General features: G+C 50.1%; 1 protein-coding gene across 1 annotated transcript; it reads right to left on the reverse strand.

Moving 5' to 3' along the window:
- Positions 1-1,874: 1,874 nt before the first annotated feature.
- Positions 1,875-12,755, reverse strand: S1pr2 (sphingosine-1-phosphate receptor 2). Its single transcript, XM_032911034.1, has 2 exons — positions 12,617-12,755; positions 1,875-4,488 (listed from the first exon to the last, which is right to left on the reverse strand). Exon 2 carries the CDS (start codon positions 4,446-4,448, stop codon positions 3,390-3,392), a length of 1,059 nt encoding a protein of 352 aa, XP_032766925.1. The 5' UTR covers positions 4,449-4,488; positions 12,617-12,755; the 3' UTR covers positions 1,875-3,389.
- Between the last annotated feature and the right edge of the window lie 11,604 nt (positions 12,756-24,359).

Genomic DNA, 24,359 nt, shown 5'->3' on the forward strand with positions numbered 1-24,359 from the left:
AAAATCAGAAACATGCCTCGGGAGATGACTCAGGGGTTAAGAGAACTTACTGCTCCTTCAGTGGACACGGGTTTGGTTCCCAACACCCACATCAGGCGGCTTACAACAACCACCTACACCTCCAGCTCCCACAAGAGTGGATACTTCTGACTTCCTGGACACCTACACTCACATGCACACACACACACACACACACACACACACACACACACACAAAAAAGAAAACTTTAAATAATTTTTTTTTTTCAAAAATCAAACTTAATTAAAACAGATTTTGTTTTGGGCTTTCGTTGTTTGTTTAGTTATTTATGGGTTTTAATCTGCTGGCTTGATTGTAGTGCATGAACTCCGTCAATGGTCTGTTGCAGCATCCAAAGGTTAGAGACATCAGCACGAGGACACAAGCCACAGGCCTTCACCCTACTGGAATTTCCCTTCTCTGGACAGTTCAGAAATGACCACTATTGGGTAACTTGAACCCAGTCTGCCAGTCTGGGACCAGGATTGTGTTGGAGGCCAGGCTGGAAAGACCATGTGTGTGTGTGTGTGTGTGTGTGTGTGTGTGTGTGTACTAGCTGAGTTCACAGATGCAGACGCTTGTGTAGAGACCAGAGGTTGACTTCGGGTATCTCACTCTATCCCTCTTTATTGAAGCAGGGTCTTTTTCTTAGACTCCCCACCCCCACACCAAGATTGTTTGTCTCTACTCCTCCCCCAACCCCAGTGATTCCAGGCCCACCCAGCTTTTACAACATCAAGTGATTCCTGCAGATGCAAAGTCTGGTCCGCATACTTTCCCAGCAGGAGTTTCAGCCACCGAGCCATAACCTCAGCCCTAGAACAGGCTCTTAGAGACCCTTGCCTCTGGGCAGCGGCAGCGGCAGCAGCAGCAAGGAAAGAACACACCTGGAGCCCAATTAGGGAAAACACAAAGAACTGGACAATTGAGACTGGGGCGGGGCTCAGCAGACGGAGCAATGGCATAGCACGCAGGGAGCCCTGAGTTCCACCCTTAGGAGAACATAAACCTTGCTTGGTGGCAAAACCCCAGCACTTGGGAGGTGAAGGCAGGTGGAAGCAAGAGGATCATAGGTTCAAGGTCATCCTCAGCTGCTACACAGTGAATTTGAGGCCACTTTGATCTGCGCACGTGTGGTGTGTGTGTGTGTGTGTGTGTGTGTGTGTGTGTGTGTGTGTATTGATTGATATCCTAGGTTGAATCCCTGAGGGCTGGAGAGGTGGCTCCATGGTTAAGAGCATGGGCTGCTCTTTCGAAGACCTGTGTTCTGTCCCCAGCATCCACAACAGGATGCAGTTACAACCACCTGCAACATCAACGCCGTGGAATCCGATGCCCCCGGCCTGCTCAGGCACTGCACGTGCGCATGCGCGTACACACATACAGAGCGAGAGAGTGAGAGAGAGCGCACACACAAATCTAAAATAAAATAAATCTTATAAAAGAAAGTATTGATGGTGGTCCCATAACTTTGGGAAATGGTGACCCTGTAGGGGTGGCTGGGCCTGCTTATCCCCTTAAGACCACCTCTCCAATTCCCCAGACTGTGCACAGACTTGGAATGGAGAAAAGTCGAAAGTCACCTGCTAAGGTATACCTTTGAAGGAAAACAAGGTGCCCCTGGGCCTAATGAGTCACTGTGAGAAACCAGACAGCCTCCCAACAGGCCCAGGGAAAAGGTCAAGGTTGACCCATTTTTCCCAGAAGCCACAGCATACAATTCCAGCTCAGACAGAGCTAAGAGTGGGGGATGGATAGAGAAATGGAAAAGGCTGGGGTGCCTTGGCAGGACACTAACGGGGTAAAGTCTGCTTACACCCCTTTCACACATACACAAAACCCATAACCACCAGAAGCAAGAGAAATTGAACTGTTTATTGGCCCAGTTCTGGGTTTCCAGCACAAGGGGGACATCTGGGAAGCTGTATGAGGGGAGATACACTCCCGACTGGCTCCTTGCCTCCCAAATCCCCTTCCTCAGCCTTTTCTTTCACACATTTCTTTAAGGCGGAGGTTTGTGTCTGTGTGTGGGAGAGATGATTCAGCAATTCCCAGGAGGCCTGATCATGGCCAGACCCCCACAAGCACACACCCCCCCCGTCCATCTCTCTAGCAGTCTGGATACGGATGTGCACATAAGAGGTCAGACAGCACCCACACTGGGATAGGAGGTCACAGACCCCACACTGATACACAGACACACATAAATTCAGTTTGTACCGTATTGGATTTTCTACTTCTCCACAGGATTTAGCAAAGTCCTTCAAGGGAAGATGCCGTAAGAGTATCAGGGATGTCCTTGGTCACCCAAGGCTATGTGAACCATGTCATTCATGATAGTTTTCAAGACAGGTGTTGTGGTGGTGGTGGTGGTACACCCTTGTGATACCTGCACTCCAGAAGCAGAGGCAGGAGGGTCAGAAGTCCAAAGCCAGCCTTGGCTACATAGTGAGTCGGAGGCCAGCCTGGGGTACGTGAGACCCTGTCCCAATTTAAAAAAAAACAAAACAAAACAAAACAAAACTACAAAGACAAATTGAAAGCAGCCGCATCCAGCTCAAGGCTGCCGGTGCGAAGAGCTCTGGGGAGAGAGGCTGGGTTCCAGGAATAACCAACGCCTCCCCTAGAGTTTTCTCACCAGGAAGCCCAAAGTCTCCTCAACATCTGCCCCACACTGCCTCAGCTGATTCCTCTCTGCTCCCCAATAAAGCAAGTGCTCAGTGAGATCTGAGCATAAAAACTGGGATCTCAGGACCCCTCCCTGCCCCCACAGTGGTTTCCCCTGAACACAGAAGGAAAGGGAAGAAGCAGCAGTTGATAAAATGGGGAAGCTGTGGATTCAGGCCTCAGAGAGACAGGGAAGAAGCCTTGGGTCCTCTGGGGAGAGTGTTTCCTCAACAAGTGGCCTAAGATTGCTTCTGGAAGGTGGCAGGAGCCGGGTGTGGGGGCACACGGCTTTAAAATCCCAGCACTCAGGACACAGACAGTTGATCTATCTCTGGGAGGTCCAGGTCAGCCTGGTCTGCACAGCAAGCTCTAGCCAGCCGGGGCTATGTAGAGAGGCCCTTAAAAGGAGGAGGCAGGAAGGGAACCAGGAAGCTGGAAGATAGGACAGACAGGATGCCGACACCCTATGTACCAAGTGGCAAATGTCTAGCCCTAAACTCCAGCCTGCTGTCCCCCTAGACCCTTAATGGTCCCCACAGTCACAGTACTACAATCTGATTAGTCAGTGCCTCCGCTGGCCACCTGACCCATGAGCCGTGGTCAGTTCCTCCAGACCTGTGGCGCTGAGGGACATGATGAGGTCACCTGGTCTCTCCCCACAGAGCTCTCTGTGGCTTGGTTACAGATCAGTTCACATTTCCCCTCACACCACTGTGTTGCCCTCCAGAAATGTCGGCGATGTAGGCATATGCAAGCCTCTCTCCAGGGAGCTGGAGCTGCGGAGGGGCAGGAGTCGGTGACCAGGGTTCCCACCTCTGCGCCCTGTCACTCCCTTCCCCTGCCGCCAGCACAGCAGGGGCCTCAGTACCTCCCTCCGAAGGTCCCGGCTACGCCATGTATAGATGACAGGGTTGAGCAGAGAGTTGAGGGTGGCAAAGGCAAAGAAATAATGGGCTTTGTAGAGGACAGGACAGGCCCGGACGGGACAGGTAAAGTCTAGGAGAAGGATGCTAAAAGCCGGCAGCCAGCAGATGATGAAAACACCCAGTACGATGGTGACTGTCTTGAGCAGGGCCAGCGTCTGAGGACCAGCAACGTCCGCATGGCTTGAGCGGACTACAAAGTAGATTCGGACGTACAAGGCCACGATAGCCAGTAAGATGACAGAGAAGATGGTGACCACGCAGAGCACATAGTGCTTAGCATAGAGGGGCAGCACAGTGGAGCAAGCCTCCAGATGGTCCAGACAATTCCAGCCCAGGATGGGCAAGCCACCCAGAATCAGCGATATCAGCCAAGAGGCCCCAATGAGCATCAACATTCGACAGCTTTTGTCGCTGCCGTAGAGCTTGACCTTGGCGATGGCCACTTGTCTCTCGATGGCGATGGCCAGGAGGCTGAAGACCGAGGCGGAGAGCGTGATGAAGGCTGAACCCTCTCGGGCAAACCACTGCAAGGGAGTTAAGGACAGGGTGACAGGCCCGGAGAGCAAGGTGTTGGCCACGAAGGCCACGCCTGCCAGCAGGTCGGAGGCTGCCAGGTTGCCGAGGAACAGGTACATGGCTGAGTGGAACTTGCTGTTCCTGGCCACTGCGATTAGCACCAGAAGGTTCTCCACCACGATGGCACAGCATAAAATGATGATGAAGGCGGAGGCCACCTTGCGGGAGGGCGTCTCCTGCATGTCCAGCGTCTCCTTGGTGTAATTGTAGTGTTCCTGAACCTTCTCAGGATTGAGGTACTCTGAGTATAAACCGCCCATGGTGGGGCTCAGTGGCCGGCCGGGGCCATGGGGCTGAGCACTGCAGAGGAGAGAGGGACAGAAAAGGGACAGTAGGTCACGGCTGTGGCTTTTGCAGGGACTGTGAACTTGGACTACAGAGCTTCAGGGTCTAACTCCAAGTTCTCAGGGAGTGACCCCGGGGAAGCTGCAGCCATCGCCATCCCTCCATGTGACAGCAGAAGCTTAGAGAAGTCAGCTCAGCTTTTCAAGGTCACCAAGCTACCAAGTGGCAGGGTATGCAGCCAGTAAGCCCCGAGCAACAGTCTGTCTGTCTGTCTTTGTGGTTATCTTTTGATGCTTCATTTGGTTGTAAAACAGAATCTCCCTGGGTAGCTCCAGATGGCCCGGAACTAGCTGTGTTCTACCTGCCACTGCCTCCCAAAGTGTTGGGATCAAAGGGGGGTTAAACCCGTGAGGTCTACATAGTGAGATTCTGTCTCAGAAACAAAAAAGCGGAGTGCTAGGCCTGTAACTCACTTGGTAGAGAGCATACACAAGCCATGGTAGTTCGTATCTTGGGAAGTGGGGCAGGAGGATTGAGGTCATGGTCATCTTGGCTATAGAATGAAGGAAGCTGGGGAAGATAGCCTGGGCTACACAAAATGTGCCTTTAAGCTCAGCAGTAGGAAGGCCGGCAGGTCTCTGTGAGTCTGAGGTCAGGCGTCTGTCAAAAAAAAAAAAAAAAAAAAAAAAAAGAGGGCTGGAGAGGTGGCTCAGTGGTTAAGAGCACTCACTGCTCTTCCAAAGGACCTGAGTTCAATTCCCAGCAACCACATGGTGGCTCACAACCATATGTAATGGGGTCCAATGCCCTCTTCTGGTCTGTCCAAAGACAGTGACAGTGTACTCACATACATGGAATAAATAAATAAATCTTAAAAAAAAAAAAAGAAAGAAAAAGAAAAAAATAAATCCAATACCAAGTGGTTAGCCCTGAAATCATACTCATACAAGAGACATTGTATGAACCGAACAGGTTGTATTTATATATTTAGTAATATATATAGAGAGAAAGAAATGGTGGCCATCAAGTTCAGAGAGAACAGGGGGTTGCAGCGGAAGGGTTGGAGACAGGAATGGGAAGGGGGGAAATGATATAATTTTTTATTTAAAGAAGTAAAAATTTATTTAAATTTTATTTTTTTTTAAAAAGCTAGGCACAAGGCTGGAGAGATGGCTCAGCAGTTAAGAGCACCAACTGCTCTTCCAGAGGTCATGAGTTCAATTCCCAGCAACCACATGGTGGCTCACAACCATCTGTAATGGGATCCGATGCCCTCTTCTGGTGTGTCTGAAGACAGCTACAGTGTACTCATATACATAAGATAAATAAATCTTAAAAAAAAAAAATTTAAGACAAAAACCAAACAAAATAGCCCGGCATCGTGGTGGCCTCGGGAGGCAGAGGCAGGAGAGTTGCTACACATTCCAGGCAGCCTAAGCTGCATAGCTAGATCTTGTCTCAGAAAAAAAGGAACACGTAGAAGATTCTCTGGACTTCTAGAAATCTACCTGCCTTCCCATAGAACAAGCCTCGGGTAGGGCTTGGACAGCCCGTCACTTCTGTCCTACACCCAGGAGCCTCAGGCTTCATGCTGTCTGCTGACCTGGGTCAGCAAGATTCTTATTACCACCAGCACCAAACCCTGGTCATTACCACCCACTGCCCTGATTCCAGGCTGGGTCTAAGGCTTGAGGCCATGGGCACACCCAAAGATAAGGACTTGGGGAGACACCAGGACGGCCCTAAGGTCCAAGTCTCCCAGAGCTGTACTGTCCTGAAGGGCAGAGACCTTGGCAGCACGGCATCGTTCATCTATTCCCACTCCATCTCCGACACTCAGAGAGTGAGCTACTGAAGGCTCAGCCTCTTATCCCCAACATACCCACCTGTACAATGGGTGCCACAAAGATACTTCCAGAAAGGATGAGAAAATCTTTCTCAAGGGTGGGTGAAACCTGCTGTGTTCCTGCAATCACAGCACCCACCCCCAAGGTGTTGTGAGCTTTTGCCCAGGAGTTCATGACTGGACAAGAGTGAGAGCAGAAAAAGACAGATGGAAGGGGTGTGAGAGATGGCTGGATGGGTAAATGTACCAAGCCTGACACCATGAGTTAGTCCCCAAAGCTAGAGGGCTGACTCTCTGGAACTGTCCTCTGACCTTCACAGTGGGTGCCAGTAGCAAGGGTGTGCCCACACTCACATACACATCATGCCTCCCCCCATAATAATAAACACAATAAACTTTAAAAAGGGGAGGAGGGAGGCCCAGGAGAAAGGAAGGGAACGGCTGCACAGGAGCTGGGGAGACAACTCAGTGAGTAAAGCACTGGCCTTCTCAGTGCGAGGGCTGAGTTGGATCCCCACGTGTAATAAGGGTAACAGTGGTAACCGGGGAGTTTGAGACAGGCGGGGCTCCCTAGAAACTCAATGGAAAGAAATTTAAAAAGAAAAGAAAAAGAGGGAGGCTGGAGAGGTGGCTCAGTGGTTAAGAGCACCGACTGCTCTTCCAGAGGCCCTGAGTTCAATTCCCAGAAACCACACAGTGGCTCACAACCATCTGTAATGGGATCTGATGCCCTCTTCCGGTGTGTCTGAAGACAGCAACAGTGTACTTACATAATAAATAAATAATTTTTTTAAAAAAGGGAAGAAAGAAAGAAAAGAAAAAGATAATACTGGGCCAGTAGGTGGAATGTTTTCCTTGTAAATACTGAACCTGAGTCTAGTCCCCAGCACTTACACAGAAAGGCCTAGACTGAGCTGGGTGGGGCTGGCGCATGCTTTTGATTCCAGCACTAAGGAAGCAGGGCAGAATGATCTCTGAGTTCGAGGCCAGACTGGTCTACAGAGCTAATTCCAAGACAGCCGAGGCTACACAGAGAAACTAATGTCTCCAACAAACAAACAAAAAAGCCAAGGGTGAGGGCTCAAATCTGTGACCCCAGCGCTGGGCAAGTAGACCGGAGGATCCCCAGGTCACTGGTCCTTCGATCTAATCTTCTTGGACAGTTTCAGGCCACTGAGAAACCCCCATCTCAAAAAACAAAACAAAACACAGATGGGACATAATTTGAGAAGCAGTATGTGCTCTGGCACACACACTCGTGTGTACACACACTCATGTACATGCACCTACATACACAACACACACACAGAGCAGAGGAAATATCCAACAAGTGTTAGCTAATGTCGTCAGTGCCTCCTTTCTCAACACACACAAGCGCTGGGCTACCAGCCGCTCCATCTTCTGGGAAAAGATGCTGACTTAGCCAAAAAAAAAAAAAAAAAAAAAAAAAAACCACCCTCGAGCAGCTGGTTTCATCCCCCACCATACCCATGGACACTGGGTCCCTGGGGGGTGGGCAGGGCGCTGGCACCCCCTCCAGTGCCAGGATGCAATCCAGATGTGTCAAGCCCCTGGAACAAACATGGCGGAGCCTCTGTCACATCCGGTGTGGGGGAAGTCTGGGGGTGGGAATGGAGATAATGAGGAGGGTCACTAGTGATCCGGTCTGGGAGGTCCTGGCTAGGAAGATGGGATAGTTGCTAAAGTCACGTGAGCCGTGAAGGGGCCCCGATGGAGCAGCCTGTGCAGCGGGGCCGGGAGAAGGGGTATATGAACTGTGAAGGGGCCCCCTGGAGCAGTCTGTGCAGAGAGGGAGGGAGAGAGGTTAGAAATTTGTTTTCATGAGAAGTCTGAGTCACCCACCCCTCCTTTGCAAGGGAGGTTGCGCTGATCCCGGGAAGGGATAGAGGAAGGGAGGGGATCTGTGTGGGCAGAGAACATGAGATGCTGAATACACCGTGGCCAGCTAGAGTCGGGTAGGGGGGATCTCGGAGGGGCTGGAGCAGTGTAGGAGAATGCTCCAGTTCTTGGTTACAGGGAGGGGCCACATGTTAAGAAGTCTCCCCAGCCTGGGCTTGGAAAGAGGCCTGACAAGAGCCACGTGTTTCCCAGAAAGAGCGCCGTCCCAGAAGCTGGCTGGTTGAGCCGGTTCCTAGTGAACACTGAGAATGATGGGGGGCTTCCGGGGTCAACCAACTATCTCCTTTCCCGGATATCCCCTTGGTTGGACACCCTAGCCTTTGAGGGGGTTTACAGAGACAGCTGCTGCCCACCCCCTGGGCGAGGGGACATCCGTCCTACTTTGGGAACAGAGAAGAGCTTGTACGTGTCCTCGGGGACAGCTGCCCCACCCAGATCCTCACACAGAGGCTCCTTGTTTCCCTAGCCTGGACAGAGCCCCAGGCGCCCCAATGCCCTCAGCTCGTTGCAGCCGGTCCCAGGCCAGCTTGGCCTAGGCCACACAGCCTTTTTACCAAGCCAGGTCTTCAAGCCGAAGTGGCCAGGAGCCTGATTGGCTCATTTCTGTGCATCCTCTACATCCGATTGGCCCAGCTGGGAGCGGGGGTGCTCTGTGAAGAATCCTACAGTCTTCCCTTTTGGAAGCTGCTGGGGCTCTGCTCTTCAGGAGCTGTGTGATTGTCCCCGTGGGGCTGTTTGAACCACAGCCTGACCGCCGGGTCACCCTCCCTTAGACGCCTCCAGGCTGCCCTGATCATCTGGGCCCCTCTTGGGGTTCATTATTTGAGAATCAACCCCTCCTCCAATTCCAAGCCTGGTGGATGAGAAGCCCAGGGTGTGTCCTTACCCACCCCCCTCTGAGACTCCCACCTCTTCTCCAGTCTGGTCTGGTAGAAGAGAAAGAATTACGGCCATTTCCTGCAGAAATAACTGTGACTAGCCCCGCCAGGGCACCCCAGGGACTAACCAGAAAGTCTGCCTTCCTAGGGGGGGAAGACAGTGAATGCTAGCTACACTCACAGCTTATACCAAGGCTGAGACTCTGTGTGCGCCCCCCAAACACACACACACACACACACACACACACACACCCATATATATATTTACACACACACACACCATACACACACAGACACACAGAGAAACACACACACATCAAACATATACACCACACACACACACACCACACACACACACACCACACACACACACACCATACACACCCCCATGCACAGACACATATACATATCACACACACAACACAGACACACAGAGAAACACACACACACCAAACATACACACCACACACATACAACACACACACACACACACACCACACCACACATAACACACGGGCACACTGTCCTGCTAAGGAAGGGAAACTGGAGGGTAAGGGGGGGTCCAGGCTGTCTCTCTCTCTCCAGTCTCATTTTCCCTCCTAGAACCTTTCTAACCAAAGACAGGAGCTTAAGCGGTTTAAGGACTTCCAGAAAGAGGAAGCTAGCCCAAAGGGTTGGCGCCTTGGAGGAAGAGTCACTCTACAGGGGGATAGAGGCCTGGCCTCCTCCCTTGTGCAGACTCCGAGACCTGGCTAAACTCCAAGTGTTGTCTCCTGCCCCACCTCCACACAGTGGTCCAGATTGCCTCTTAGAGGCAGGGGAAGTTGCCATAGAGACTAGGCTCGATCGGAAATGAGCCTGACTGGTTCATACCTATAAGCCCAGCAACACAGGGAGCTGAGGAAGATGGAGAGTTCAAGACCAGCCTAGGCTACATAATGAGTTGGAGGTTAGCTTGGGTAGCACAGGGAGACCCTGACTCAAGTAAAAGTTAAATGGGAGGGCTGGGAGATGTTGAGGTGGCTCGACTTGTCACCAAGCTTGGAGACTTGATCCAGCCCCACTACCCCCATAGAGAAATGACTCACAAAAGATTTTTTTCTGACTTGCACACCCATGCCATGAAACACACATGCCCACACATATATACATGCCCACAAAATAAATAAATGTAAGTTTAAAATGTATGTGTATTAAAAAGCACTGTGTTGGGGTGCACACTTTTAATCTCCAGACTTGGGAGACAGACATGCAAATCTCTGTGAATTTGAGGCCAGCCAGATCTACGTAGTGAGTTTCAGGGCGTTAGAGTTACCTGGTGAGGCCCAATGAGACCCAGTCCATAAATACATAAAATTAAGGAAGAGAATTTGGTGTGGCTTAGAGACACTGCATCATTTTGAAGCCCTGGGTTCCCAGGACTGCAGAAAAGATATGAGGAAGAGGAGCAAGTGAAAGGGTTTGGAGTGAAGGAAGAGAGATAGACCCAGACATGACTGCTTAGCGAAAGATTAGTGGAGAGGAAGGCTGAAGGAAGGCCTGGTGGGTCCCCTCCACTCCCTCCCAGTTCCAGAGCTCACCCATCCCTCCCAAGCAGCTGGGGAAGCTCAGCCCTGCAGGAGCCTCCCCCCACCCCTTTGGTTGCTGTGTGGGTGTAGCCCCTCCTACCTGGCTGCTGCCCACCAAGCTTGCAGGGGAGAACTGACAGAACTCCGAAATTCATCCTCACCCCACCCGCCACACTCTCCGAGGGCTCCCTACGGCGCAAGTGTACACCACACTAACCTCCCAAGACCCATCTGAATCTGGACCTCAGGGCCTTCAGACCCGCTATAGTTGCCTCTGGTATATCCTACAGACACCCACACACACACACACGCACACACCCCGCCCACACACAAACACCTTTTCTGGCAGACTATCTTATCTTTGGATTTCATTTGACCGTCACTGTCTAGGCCTTCAGGAACTACCTTCTCATTTTGTTTTCGTTTTGGGGACAGTGCCTTACTGGGTATCCCAGGTTGACCAGAAACTCACATATAGCAAGCTGGCCTTGAATTCACAAAGATGCCCCCTTAACTCGGCCTCTTGAGCACAGGGATTAAAGAACCGAGCGTCTTGTCCAGCACAGCCCAGCCCCAATTTCTATCAGAGCATCTGGCTTTATCATCGGAAATTATCTTGTTTTCCACAGTACGCTGTGAGGCCAGCTACCAAGTTCACCCTCAGCCTCCCGTGCCGTGATGAATGAATGAAAGAGCCCCAAATTGGAGGGCTAACATGTAAAGCATGAGGACATCAGTCCCCTGGCAGCACCCCTACCCAACCACTACACGAAGCCAGGAGCGTCTCCATAGCGACGACAGTAAGACCCGCCCGGCTCAGGCAGCACTCTCTGGGCTCCTTATCAGGCCGAGGAATGCGTGGTATCCACATTCGCTCGCGCTGGGGCGGCGCCATCTCTCTCCCGAGACCCGGACACGCGCGCAGAATGTCCCTATCCTGCACAAGGCAATAGGGGGAGGCGACACTCTGCATCCCACCAGAGGGCCCCCACATCTAGATTCCCGGGGCAAAGGAGAGAGTAGCTACCAGCAACTACATTCCCTCCCCCATCAGTGATGCACCCACGTTGCCCCACAGGGGACAGTAGGCTCAGCGGGTGTCGCCTCGGGTATCTAACAAGGATAGGGACGGGGGTGGGGGAGATGGAAATCCCCGGGTGAGTCAACCCGTGCTGTAGAAGGGGGCGAGGTTCCAACGCTGTGTAGCCCGCGACGACGCGGACTCCACGCCACGCGTGCCTTCCTTCACTCCTACGCCCCATCCCTGGGCTAGGACGAGAGGAGGAGATACCAGGACTTTGCAGTTCAAATCCCTTTACTTCGAAACAAAGTGATTCTCCCGAAAGGTAGACTGAAGGAGAGGGGCAACTAAGGGAAACTGAGGCAAAAAAAAAAAAACAAAAACAAAAACAAAAAACAAACAACAAACCCAAAAAACAAAAAACTAGTCTCACTGGCGGTAGAGCGATGGTCTTGACCGGGGACCCCACCCATGACCTCCGAGCATCCGCGGCTTGTATGTAGCACCTTTCATCCTAGCTCAAGCCGGAGAAAGAAGGGATGCTGCACCTCTCCCTAACAACCTCACTGCCCCAAACTCTGCTTCCTCAGAACCCCCATCCAGTCTTGCAAAGTCGCCAGCCCAAAAAGCTCGGATTCCGCCTTTCTCTACAGCGCCAACTTCCTGCCCGAAGGAAGGCGGGGAGCTCAGTCTGGGGGTGCGCCACAGAGTTAGTGGGGAGCTGCCTGGAGTGGTGGGCAGGGGCGCATGGTGGATGATCGGTCCCTTCGGTGCAGCAGAACCTGGAGCAGCGCGTGCAACGCCTGTACGAGCGCCTGACCCCGGGCCAGGCCCCCAAGCTGGGATCCCTGGGTCTCAGTGGAGCGCGGCCCGCCCAGATCGGAACCTCCCCTTTGCCCCGCGCGCTCACCTGGCTAGGCCGGCCAGGGTCCCTGCCCTGGCCTGAGTGGCCTTGGCTTCTGCGCCCCGGGACAGCCAGTGGCTGACTTTGGTGACTGTTGGCTGTGCTCGGTCTAAGTCCCGGAGTTGGGGACCCAGGACAAGAGAGAGGCGGGCAGAGCCGCCGCCTCCGGCCCCAACTCCCTGCTCGCCCCGCCCTCCTCTTTCCGGCGGCGACTTGCAATGAATTCCAGATGTGGCCCGCCAGTTAGCCTGGGCGTGCACGGGGGAAGAGCATGGTCCCTTTGTCCGCACCAGCCCCCCCCCCATCCCGCCCTGCTCCTCCCAGCCCCCACTCGTGAGAACTGCCGTCGCATGATGTCACGGCCGCGTGACGTCACAGCTCTCTTAACCCAGGTGGCCTAGTCCTGAAACAACTGTATTTCCATTTGGCTTAGCTCCAGGCTGACGCCTGGGACCTGCAAATGGAGGAAATCACGCTTACCTACTATGTGAGGACTCAGCAATTCAGGATTAAGCACCTACTTTGTGTTTCTACAAGAAATTACTTCCTACATTGTGCCATGTCCTGTCCTCAAAATAGAACTGTTCATTGACTTGGTAAGAATCATCAAATCGAACTGGATGTTTGTGGCACAAATACCTGTCATCCCGGCATTTGCCACATAGAAGGTCGGAAGATCAGGAGTTTAATGTACCTAGCAGCCGTAGCCAGTACTGCCTGCTCAAGACCCTTTCTGAAAAACAACAGGCGGGGCCGTGGATTCAGGCCGTTGAGTGTTTGCCTAGCGTGCATCCCCAACGCTGCAAAAATATGGAATATGGAATGGTGGCTTGGACGTCTAATTCCAGCCCTTGTGAAGTAGAAGCAGGAGGTATGTTTTAGAGTTCAAGGCCAGTCTTGATCACATGATCTTTGGCTCTGGCCCTCCAAACGAGTCAGAGTGAAAAAAATTCCAAAATTAGAGTAACAGAAGGTCAGCTGTCTGGCTCCACGAGGCAGGGAGGGGAAAGTGCTTGCTTGCCTGGAAGCTTGACCTGAGTTCAGCTCCTGGAAACAAAGTTGGCCTCCGACCTCCACAGGACACACTGGCATTGCTACACCTGCATGCGCACACCGATACATACACAACAAGTGCATTAAAAAACAAAGAGTAACAGGCTGCTGAGCCCTCAGTGGGTAAGGCCTTGCTGGGACCCACCTGGTGGACAGCGAGAACCACCAATTCCTGCAAATTGTCCTGTAGCCTCCAAGGACTGCTGCCCTGACGCCTGCGTGCACACTCAGAGATATGAAGTTAAAGTGAGTAAATTGTTAAAAGGTGCCAAAGAAACGGCTCAAATGGTCAAGAGCACTTCCTGCTCTTGCGAGGACAGAACTCGCCAGCATCCTCAGACCTGACAACCTCTTATGAGTCCAGTCCCTGGGGGATCCAACACTTTCAGCCTCAAGGGCACTTGCACTCACGTGCACATACCCACAGTTGCACGTAATTAAAAGCAAAACAGAAAAATTAAACACACAAAACAAAAGGGTAAATTGCCTGCCCAACCATAAGCTCCACGAAAGCAAAGAATGTTTTTCCTTGGCTTGTTTAATTCTGTGCCTGATATCGGCATGGAGTTATTTGTGGGGGCAAGTGGCTCAGCGCTACAGTGCTTGCCCCTCAGGCACAGGGCCCATGTTCTGTCTCCTGCACTTCAGTGGGTGGAAGCAGGAGGATCTGGAGTCCAAAGCCATCTTCTGTTACGTAGCAGGTTCTAGGTTTATGACTTGCTAGATGGATTAAGGCTCAAGGGTACCGGAAGTGGTAGAACAATGGACTAAAATCCCCCAGCTGAAGGGCTGGGGGTGTGGCTCAGGGATAGAACACCTGCCTGCAATGCCCTGGATTCTGTCCCCAGCCTGGAAAATAAAACGAAATAAAATAGATAGGTACCAGAGTTCAAGTGGAACAGAGTCGCCGCATCGGCCATCCAGGCACTCCATGCTTCAAACACTAAAGGCTGGAGGCAGATCAGTGCACAGCATGGTACTCCTCTCCCCATGGATCCGAGAGCCTGTGTAAATGTTTAAGTGGGGAGAGTCCACAACTGCACAGGAAAAAGAAAGTACTCGACTTCCTGGAAGAGGAACTGAGAGCTCGTGCTAGGATGGGAGGAAGGCGGCTCTGTCCGCACTGTGGAAATCCTTTGTGTGGCTTGCTCTGCTGACAAGCACATACATGTTCTATTCCAGCAACAAATGAAACTAAAGAATCGAAGGCAGCCTGGGATCCAGGTAAAGCCATGAACCCACTCCCAAATGTAGGTGTGAAAAAAAAAAACCAAATATCTGAAGCTGGACTTGGTCACCTGTGATCCTAGTGCTCAGCAGGTAGAGAGGAGGGGCCAAGAGCTCAAGGTTATCTTAGGCTCCAAACCTATTAGAAGCCAGGCACCTTCATTCCCTGTCTCCAAAATATGGGCAGGGCCGGCTGTATAACTGAAGGAGAGTAAAGGCATTTGTTCACTTGCTGTCAATCCTGACGACCTGAGTTCTAGATCCAGGACCCACATAGTAGAAGGAGAGAGCCATTCCTGCAAACTGTCCTCTGACCTTTACAGAGAGAGAGAGAGAGAGAGAGAGAGAGAGAGAGAGAGAGAGAGAGAGAGAGAGAGAGTGTGTGTGGAGAAGGGAACAAAGGGAAAGAGAGAAAGACTGGGAGGGGCTGGAAAGATGACTCAGCCGTTAAAAGCACCATTAAAAGCACCGGCTGCTCCTGCAGAGGAACCTATTCACTTCCCAGCATCCCCGAGGCAGCTCACAGCTGCCTATAACTCCAGTTCCAAGGAATCCGATGATGCCCTCTTCTGGCTTGCAAGGACACTTGCACAAACACACACACACACACACACACACACACACACACGACATACACATGCATGCATTTACACACATAGAATGAAAAAAATAAACCTTTCAAAACAGTCAATAAAATGTTTTTTTTATTGGGAGGCAAATAACTATAGTTGAGCATCGTGTGCTGTGCACGTGCAGGGTCCTAGTTTCCATCCTCACGTGCACAAAAGGGTAAATAGCGAAGTGAAACTGGCAGAGAGGACTATATCGGGAAAAGCGAGCTGTAAACTAATACGCGTTGTTTCTCCTCGCTTCTCAGAGTATTTATAAGGATGGTATAAATACATCCACATTTGCCTACGAACCCATGCGAGGGAAATTGCAACAGACATTTGCCACACATGTCACCTCACGGACGCTGGGGACGGAAACCAGGAGAGAACGAGCCTCTTCTCCTGAGGACATACGTGGTCACCTCTGTATACTAACTCCAGACTTTACAAACACAGGCTGACGGGATGACCCAATGAGTAAAGGTGCTTGTGACCAAACCTGAGTTCCATGCCCAGGACCCATGTGGTTGAAGGAAAGAGCTGACTGCTAAAAGCCAACCTCTGACGCCCACAACTATGAAATGGTACATGTATGGGCATGCACAGGTGCACAAATAAGTAAATGAGTGTAAAAAAAATGTCTTCGTAGACAATGAAAATTATGAAGCCATAAAAGATAAAACGCGATTATAAAATATTCGTGGCAATTATGATTAATAACAAACATTAATGAATAGCTTTTCGGTAGTGCTGGAGATGGAACCCAGGATTTTTGCACATGCTAGGCCAGTGCTCTACCATTGAGCAACCACCAAGCCTAGTACTAAAACTGAAAAGAAGGCTCAGTGCTTCAGAGTACTCACAGAGGACCTGAGCTCAGTGCCCAGCAACTATATCAGGAAGATCATAGCCACATGCCACTCTAGTTCCAGGGAACCCTGTGGCCTCTTCTGACCTCGGAGGATACCAGCACACACTCACATGCAAACGGATTTTCCTTTAAATTGAATATCCATTTTATGTATTTTCAAGACAGGGTCTTGCTGTGGTAAGAACACTTTAATTAACAAGGAAAGAACTGAGGTAAGGCTGACTTTGGACAAGAAAGGCCCTGAGTTCTGTCTGTCCTTAACATCCCAAAATTAAACAAGCAATAAGGAAATGAGATTAAGAAAAACAGGGCTGGGGGAGATTTACCCAGGGGGTGGGGAGGGAGGACAACATAGAAGGACAAAGAGGAGAAGGGGCTGGAGAGATTTACCCAGGGGGTTGGGAGGGAGGACAACACAGAAGGACAGAAGGAGGGGCTGGAGAGATTTCCCAGGGGGTGGGGACAACACAGAAGGACAGGGAGGAGGAGGGGCTGGGGATATTTACCCAGGGGGTTGGGAGGGAGGACAACACAGAAGGACAGAAGGAGGAGGCAGATAAACACTCTAAGGATATTTGAAGAGACATAGGGAATCATACTGTTTATGTTTACTTACAATTACGTGTGTGTATATGTGTGTATGTGTGCATGGATGTGTCTGCGTGTACCTATGTATGTGGTTTAAATGAAGACACAGCCCTAGACTAAAAAACAAAAAACAAAACAAAACAAAAAAACAGTCCTAGATGTGGAAAACTTCCCTTCAAGTTGTTGGTCTGGGGAGTCCAAAACCCCCAAATACAAGCAATTGTCATGTCCCTTGGAGCTTGCCCAGACGGTAAAGTTAAGTCCCTATTGTACCATGCACTTCAGACACAGGCCTTGAAGGAATCAAAAGGCTTGATCTAGAAGTTTCCTCCCAAGGACTGGGTTTTCACAGTATGGGAAGGTGGTATGTAAGCTGCCAAGGGAAAAGCAATCGGAGTCCTATCCAGCAGTAAAGCCTGTGGACCACAGCAATGACCAGAATAGCAAGCTATTCCTCAAGGTGCAATGTGGCACTTCTACCCTGGGATAACCAATACCCATCCAGTTGGTCTTAAGGACCACTGGACAGCAGAGATCTCATGCCTGGTACTCTAACCTAACTTCTCACCTGATTGGTGTGTTTGGTGAGGACTCAGACTCTAGAGGAGAACCTATGGCTGCCAGCCACCACCATGTTCCTAAAATAGTGTAATTCCTAACTGCTTGCTTTCCTCCTCCTCCTCTGGTCACTCTGTGTAGCCCTGACTTACTCTGGAAAACAGGCTGGCCTTGAACTCAAAGAAGCCTCTGCCTCTACCTATCAAGGGCCTGGTGTGAGCCCCCACCATCCAGCCTTAACTGCTTTCTAAACATTTATCCTTCCACCTACGGAGAAGCTGGAGAAGCTCTCACCGTCTTCAAAGCTTCTTTTCATAGCAGGCGTAGCACATCACAGAAAACCACAACTGGTCAAAAGGCAGAGAACAACTGACCTCAGGGTGCCCAGCTTCAATCCATGCATCATCTTCTTCTTCTTTTTTTTTTTTTTTTCCGGAGCTGTGGACCCGAACCCAGGGCCTCGAGCTTGCTAGGCAAGCGCTCTACCACTGAGCTAAATTCCCAACCCCCCATGCATCTTCGATATATAATCCCTACCCCCTGAAAGCTCTGGGAGCAGAAGGGGGTGGAAAGACTGAGAGAGCCAGGGACCGTGGCATCTATTGAGAGAGAGTGTCAACATATATGACAGGGGACCTCCTTACTCACACACACACACACACACACACACACACACACACACACACCACTAACAGTATGGATCTCCCAATAAGGAGCTGGGGACATGGCTGAGTGGGAGAACCCATGCCTAGAATCCTTCTGTTGAGGGGGGAGGATCTAGTGGCTCTCTAGACCTTAATCCTTACCCTGGTAGAGTTTCAAGCTGAGTGTGTTATGTTATCCCTGAGACCCCAGCATTCAGGGAGGCAGAGGAAGAAGGACCATGGATTTGAGGTCAGCTTGGGATACACAGTAAGATCTTATGGTGTGTGTGTGTGTGTGTGTGTGTGTGTGTGTGTGTGTGTGTGTGTGTGTGTATCTGTGTGTGTGTGTGTGAGAATGTGTGTGTGAATATGTATGTGAATATGTGTGTGTGAAAGTGTGTGTGAATGTGTGTGTGTAAATGTGTATGTGAATATGTGTGTGAATGTGTGTGTGTGTGAGAGAGACAAAAGAATCAGAAGTTAAGGTCCATTAGCTTCAGCTCATTCCAGAGCAGCCTGGGCTACACAAGGCCCTGCCTGCCTCAAGAAAATAAAGACAGGGGTCTAGAAAGATGGCTTGTAGGATTAAGAGAACTTCCTGGTCTTAGAAGGGAATCAGGTTCAGTTCCCAGCACCTTCCGGAAGCTCACAACTCTTTATAATTCCAGTTCTAGGGAATTTGATCTCCTTTTCTGGCCTCTGCTGGCCCAGGCATGTATGCAGTGCACAGACATACATGTGAGCAAAACGTTCATACACATTGTTAAAGAAAGGATGGAAATTAGAAAAAACAAGAGAAGTTAAACTCTCTCTTTTCAATGTGTATTTATTTTCCATTGTGTGTGTGCATGTGGGCATGTGTAGTTCAGCATATGGCATGCATGAAGGTCAGATGACAACTTCTTATGCATATTTCCATGTCCCTGGACATGGGCAGCCCCTGCCAATGCAGATGTGCTACCAGGATAGGGTCTAGGATCCAGGTGTTAACTAAAGGGAAGAGGTATGCAAAGAAAAGAAAAAAAAAAACAAAAAAACAAAAGCAAAAACCCTGGGACCTGTCATTGGAGGAAGAACAATTTGAACGGAAATATAGTCTGCGGAACCTGTAGCAGGGAGGAAATACACACACACACACACACACACACACACACACGTCCTCCCCCCAATGCTAGCCTCAGCTGGCTCAGCAATTTACTATCTCCCTAGAGGCCTAGAGCGGGTAGGGGTGATGTCAAGGTTGCAACCTCTGGCTGGTTGTCAGGAGACTTTCAGACAAAGGTGATGTCCTCAGGGGAAGACAGACACTTCCTCCAGTAACCTTCCCCACCTTTCATGTGGCCTGTAGGTAAATCAAGGTGTCACACAAGTCACCAGGAAGAGACTTGAGTGAACTTCCGGTAGTTTAAGGACAGAGGGGCAGCAGGGCCCTTTCGGGTGGGGCCTGATGAAGGAGAGGGAAGCAAGCAGGGCTCTGTCCATGAAGACTTTTCAGACGGAGCAATAGAAATCAGGAAGAGCTTCCAGAAGCTTCTACTAATCAAGTGATCACCAATGATATCAGGAAGTAGGTTGTTATGTATCAAAGGATGCCCTTCGGGCTGGAGAGATGGCTCAGTGGTTAAGAACACTGACTGCTCTTCCAGAGGTCCTGAGTTCAAATCCCAGCAACCACATGGTGGCTCACAACCATCTGTAATGGGATCTGATTCCCTCTTCTGGTGTGTCTGAAGTCAGCAACTATGTACTAATATACATAAAATAACTAAATCTTTAAAAAAAAGATGATCTTCAACTCGTCGTTCCTCTGCCGTCATATCCTGGTGCTGGGGTCACAGGTGGCTGCACCATGCCTACTTTATGGGGTGCTGACTATTGACCCTGAGGTTTAAGTACTTTTCACTGAACCATGTGGGAAGCCATGTCTGCCTCATCTCCTTTTTTGTTTATTTTATGTGGTAGTTTATTTGTTAAATATGTGTTTGTTTTAAGTTTTGTATATAAATATTAGTGTGCATATCTATATCTATATCTATCTATATCTATGTCTATGTCTATATCTATATCTATATATATATGCATCTCTTTAATGTCTGGTGCCCACGGATGTCAGAGAGGGTATGGGATTTCCCCAAAACATGGAATTAGAGGTGATTTTGAGCCACCATGTGGGTACTGAAAACCAAACCCTGGTCCTCTGTGAGAGCAGCCAGTGCTTTTAACCCCTGAAAATCTCTCCAGCCCACTTTTTAATGTTTTTTGAGACAAGATCTTCCTATGTAGCCCAGGCTTTTCAGAAACTCTCTCTGTCTATGTAAACCAGGTTGGCCTTGAACTTACAGAGGTCCACCTGCCTCTCTCTCTCAACAGTGGTGGGTTTAAAGGCCTGAGCCACCATCACCATGCCCAGCCTCTTCCCCTCATGTTTTCAGCCATCACTCCACTTTATAGATGAGGAAAACAGGCTGGGCCTGGTGGTGTTCATCTTTAATCCCAACACTCAGGAGGCAGAGGCCGGTTAGAGAGCCTGGTCTAAAGAGCGAATCTAGGATAGCCAGGGCTACACAGAGAAACAAAAAAACAAAATAAAATAAAATAAAATTCTGAGGTAGTGATATGACTCGGAGTTAAGGTACTTACCTCAAGCCTAACACTGGAGTTCCAGCACCAAAACCAAGTTGGTGAAAAGAAGAGAGAGCAGACTCCCACAAACTGTCCACCAAGCCATGTGTGCACTGTGGTAGGCATGCAGTTGCACGGGGTGAGCTCGAATGCACACACACACACACACACACACACACACACACACACACACACACAGAAGTTGTGGAGAGAGTAGACACTTAGTCCTACTGAGGTGTCTATAGGTGGGACCTGTAGAGGTGACTAGGATAGGGTCCCCATCAGTGAACTGAGTGACTTCATGGAAAGAGAGAAACAGGCAATATCTCAACAGAAGAACTTATGCGCAGAACCTCCCACCGAGGGGCTGGGGTTGTGCTCGGCTGTAAAGTAGAAAGGCCTGGCTTGTGCTAACTCCTGGGCTTCATCTGCCACATGAAGGGAGAAAAACTGGAAGAGGAAGAGGAGGAAGGGTAACACACACTCATGCTCTTAGCGTGTGTGACAAGTCCCTATGTCCTAGGACTGCATCACTCTGCAATCCCAGTGCTTGGAAAGCTGAAGAGGATGACTGTGAGGTGGATCCCAGTCTAGCTACGTAGTAAGATCCTGTCTCAAAAAATAAGACGGGGGCTGGAGAGATAGCTCAGTGGTTAAGAGCATTGACTGCTCTTCCAGAGGTCCTGAGTTCAAATCCCAGCAACCACATGGTGGTTCACAACCATCTGTAATGGGATCTGATGTCCTCTTCTGGTGCATCTGAAGACAGCTACAGTGTACTCATATATAGTAAATAAATAAATCTTTAAAAAAAAAAAAAATAAGACGGGAAGGGGCTGTCAACATGACTCAGCGGGTATGGCGTTTGCTGCCAAGTCAGACTACTCCGTAAGTTTACTGCTGTCTTTGACATCAACACACACCATAGCACAAACACATACTCACAAATTCTGATTTTGCAGAAGATTGAGGTTCATCTGGAACTCAGGGAATCTGATGCTGTCTTCTGGTCTCTGTGGGAACCACGCACACGAAGTGCACATACAGACGTGCAGGCAGATACTCATAAAATAAAATAACTTTTAAAAAATAATAGAAAGATAAGGAAGAGAAGGCTGCCGTTCCATGTAGAGCCCAGGCCTTGGGCCTGATTATGTGTCAGAATGAGCCCCCTTTCTTGCATGAAAGGGCATTTGCATTAATTGAACAAGGCCCTAAAAAAAAGTCACCCTGTCCCAGGTGATTTGTACAGTGGGTGTCACAGAGGTGTTGGATTAGAAGGGCCACCAGGCATCCCCAGCTAGCTGGCTGTCTTCCCGCCTTGCTTCCCACCTTGGTCCCATTTGGTGGCTCCTGTCTGTCTCCAGTTGATTGTGGAAGGTAATGGTTAACATTCAGGACTGCAGGAGTTAAACTAGCTGTGGGATGTTCGTCATAATCTAAGCTTTATGGCTAATAGATTTGTTGATTTATTTAGAGACAGGGTCTTACTGTGTATCCTTGTCCTGAAGCTCACTATGTTGAGTAAAAATGTTCCCTGAAAGAAGCAGAACACACATCCACTCTCCCCAGATAGGGAGCCCACAACAGACCAAAATACAGTACCATCAAGTCACCTTGGTGAACCATGAGTTCTACTGGGGTTCCTTACAGGAATACGGGGGGAGGGGCATTTGCAGGAGCAAAAGTGACTCAAAGACAGCTGCATCTCCAAGGCACACCCCAGCATGGGTGGCAACACAGCTGGGACTGGTGCACACTGCACAGCCTACAGGCAGCTCAGCAGGTTAAACAATGTCTTTCCCAAGTGCCCAGTTGCTCTAACCCTTTTCTAGGCAGTTTTTATTACTTACTCTGACCTAGTGAATCTGGTCAGTTTTAGGGATTTCCTGAAGCTACTTTAAGTTGTTTGCTTATGGAGCTTTACTTGTATAGACTTCTTTGGCCTTGAACTCCTACAAATAGATGGGCCTGCCCCTGCTTCCTTGTGCTGGGATTAAAGGTGTATATCACCACTGCCCAGCTGGTGGTGAATCTTGCCAATTTGACCAGACCTAGAATCACTTAGGAGACAAACCTCTGGGCTTGCCTATGACCGGAACTAGACGTCAGGGCTACCATCCTTTGGCTGAGATCCTGAATCCGGTGAGAAGCAGACAAGCTGAGCACTGGCTCTGCCTTTGCTTCCTGATAGTGGCTGCCGAAGTCCCTGCCACCATGCCTTACCTACCATAGGTAACGATGCCCTTGATCTGGGAGCCAAATATACCCTTCCTTCCTCAGGAAGCTTTTGTCAGGCATTTCCCCTGGGACTTGTAAAGTAACTAACATACCAAATGGTGGGGAACCCTTCGGCCTCCCAGGTCCCCTCCTACGCTCGCTCAGATATCACAAATGCCTTCAAGTCATGAGACCTATGTCTGTTTTCCATCCGTGGGCCTCCACCGCGCTCCTGCCCCTGCTTTCCGTTTTCTGGTGGGAGGAACTGGTTGGAGATGAGACTGTGCTTGGTCTTCCCAGCCTTGGCTTGGGGAGAGAGGCCCGGGGCTCCAGAGAAACCTTCCAGATGTTGGTCTTGGCGGACAGAGCCGAAGACGCCTCTCTCAGCCGGCTGTGGGCTTGGTGCCCATTTTCAAGTGAAGAGAGGATGGAGGGGAGAGTCCGGGTGGAGATGAGGCTGCCACGTCTGCACCAGATGTGATCTTGGCCCTGGGAGCTTGGAAAGGGTGGGATTTTGTGTTCAATCCCAGGGAGGCGGGTGCGGCGGAGGAAGCAGAGACATAGTTCCCAGTAAATCCCCACCATCCTTACCCAATAAAAACAACTGAGCTGAGTATAGCCGCACATCAGCCCTGATGGGGCTGAGGAAGGATCGTGAGTTTGAATCCAGCCTGAACTACATACAGTATTCAAGTTCATGCCTTGTCTTAAAAATTGAAGAAAAAACAAAACAAAACAAAACAAAAAAAAAAAACAAAACAGAAAACAAAAGGCAGAAAAAGCTGAAGTTGGGAACCACGTGGTGGTGTATCCCCTTAATCCTATCACTTGGGAGATTGAGGCAGCCGGGCTCTGGCTACATAGTGAGTTCCAGACAAGCCAAAATCACACAACGAGGCCCCGTCTCAAAAAAAAGTTAACGCACTTGAGAATTTTTACTTGTGTGTATTTGTGTAGGTGTGTGGGCACTTGTACCACAGAAGAACTTTCTGGAACCAGTTAGGTCTGACTGTGTGCAGACACCTGGCTGCCCAAAACTGCAGAGCCTTTAAAGTCCCCTCTCTGCCTTGCCAGCTGCTCAGACAACCGTAGCCAGTGGAGATGATTATGCAAATAGGTCCCCCTAACTCCTGGGCCTGCAGGAGGCCTCTCCCCACGTTTAGCAAGTTACCCACAAACTGAGCCCTGAACAAACCCACAGCAGGTGTTCCTTGTGATTGGTGGGGGAAGGGAGCTTTTAGGTGAAATTGTCTCCCATCAGACCCACACCTCCCACCGAGTGACTAACCTCCCCCAGCGTCTCAACTCTAATCTCTGGTTTTAATGAAAGGATGGGAGATAGGGAGCTTAGAGAG

The sequence above is a fragment of the Rattus rattus genome, chromosome 8, assembly GCF_011064425.1.
Source record: "Rattus rattus isolate New Zealand chromosome 8, Rrattus_CSIRO_v1, whole genome shotgun sequence".
NCBI lineage: Eukaryota > Metazoa > Chordata > Mammalia > Rodentia > Muridae > Rattus > Rattus rattus.

Bases quoted from the DNA above. Each gene is read 5' to 3' on its own strand.
- S1pr2 (XM_032911034.1), bottom strand. From the start codon at position 4,448: ATGGGCGGTTTATACTCAGAGTACCTCAATCCTGAGAAGGTTCAGGAA.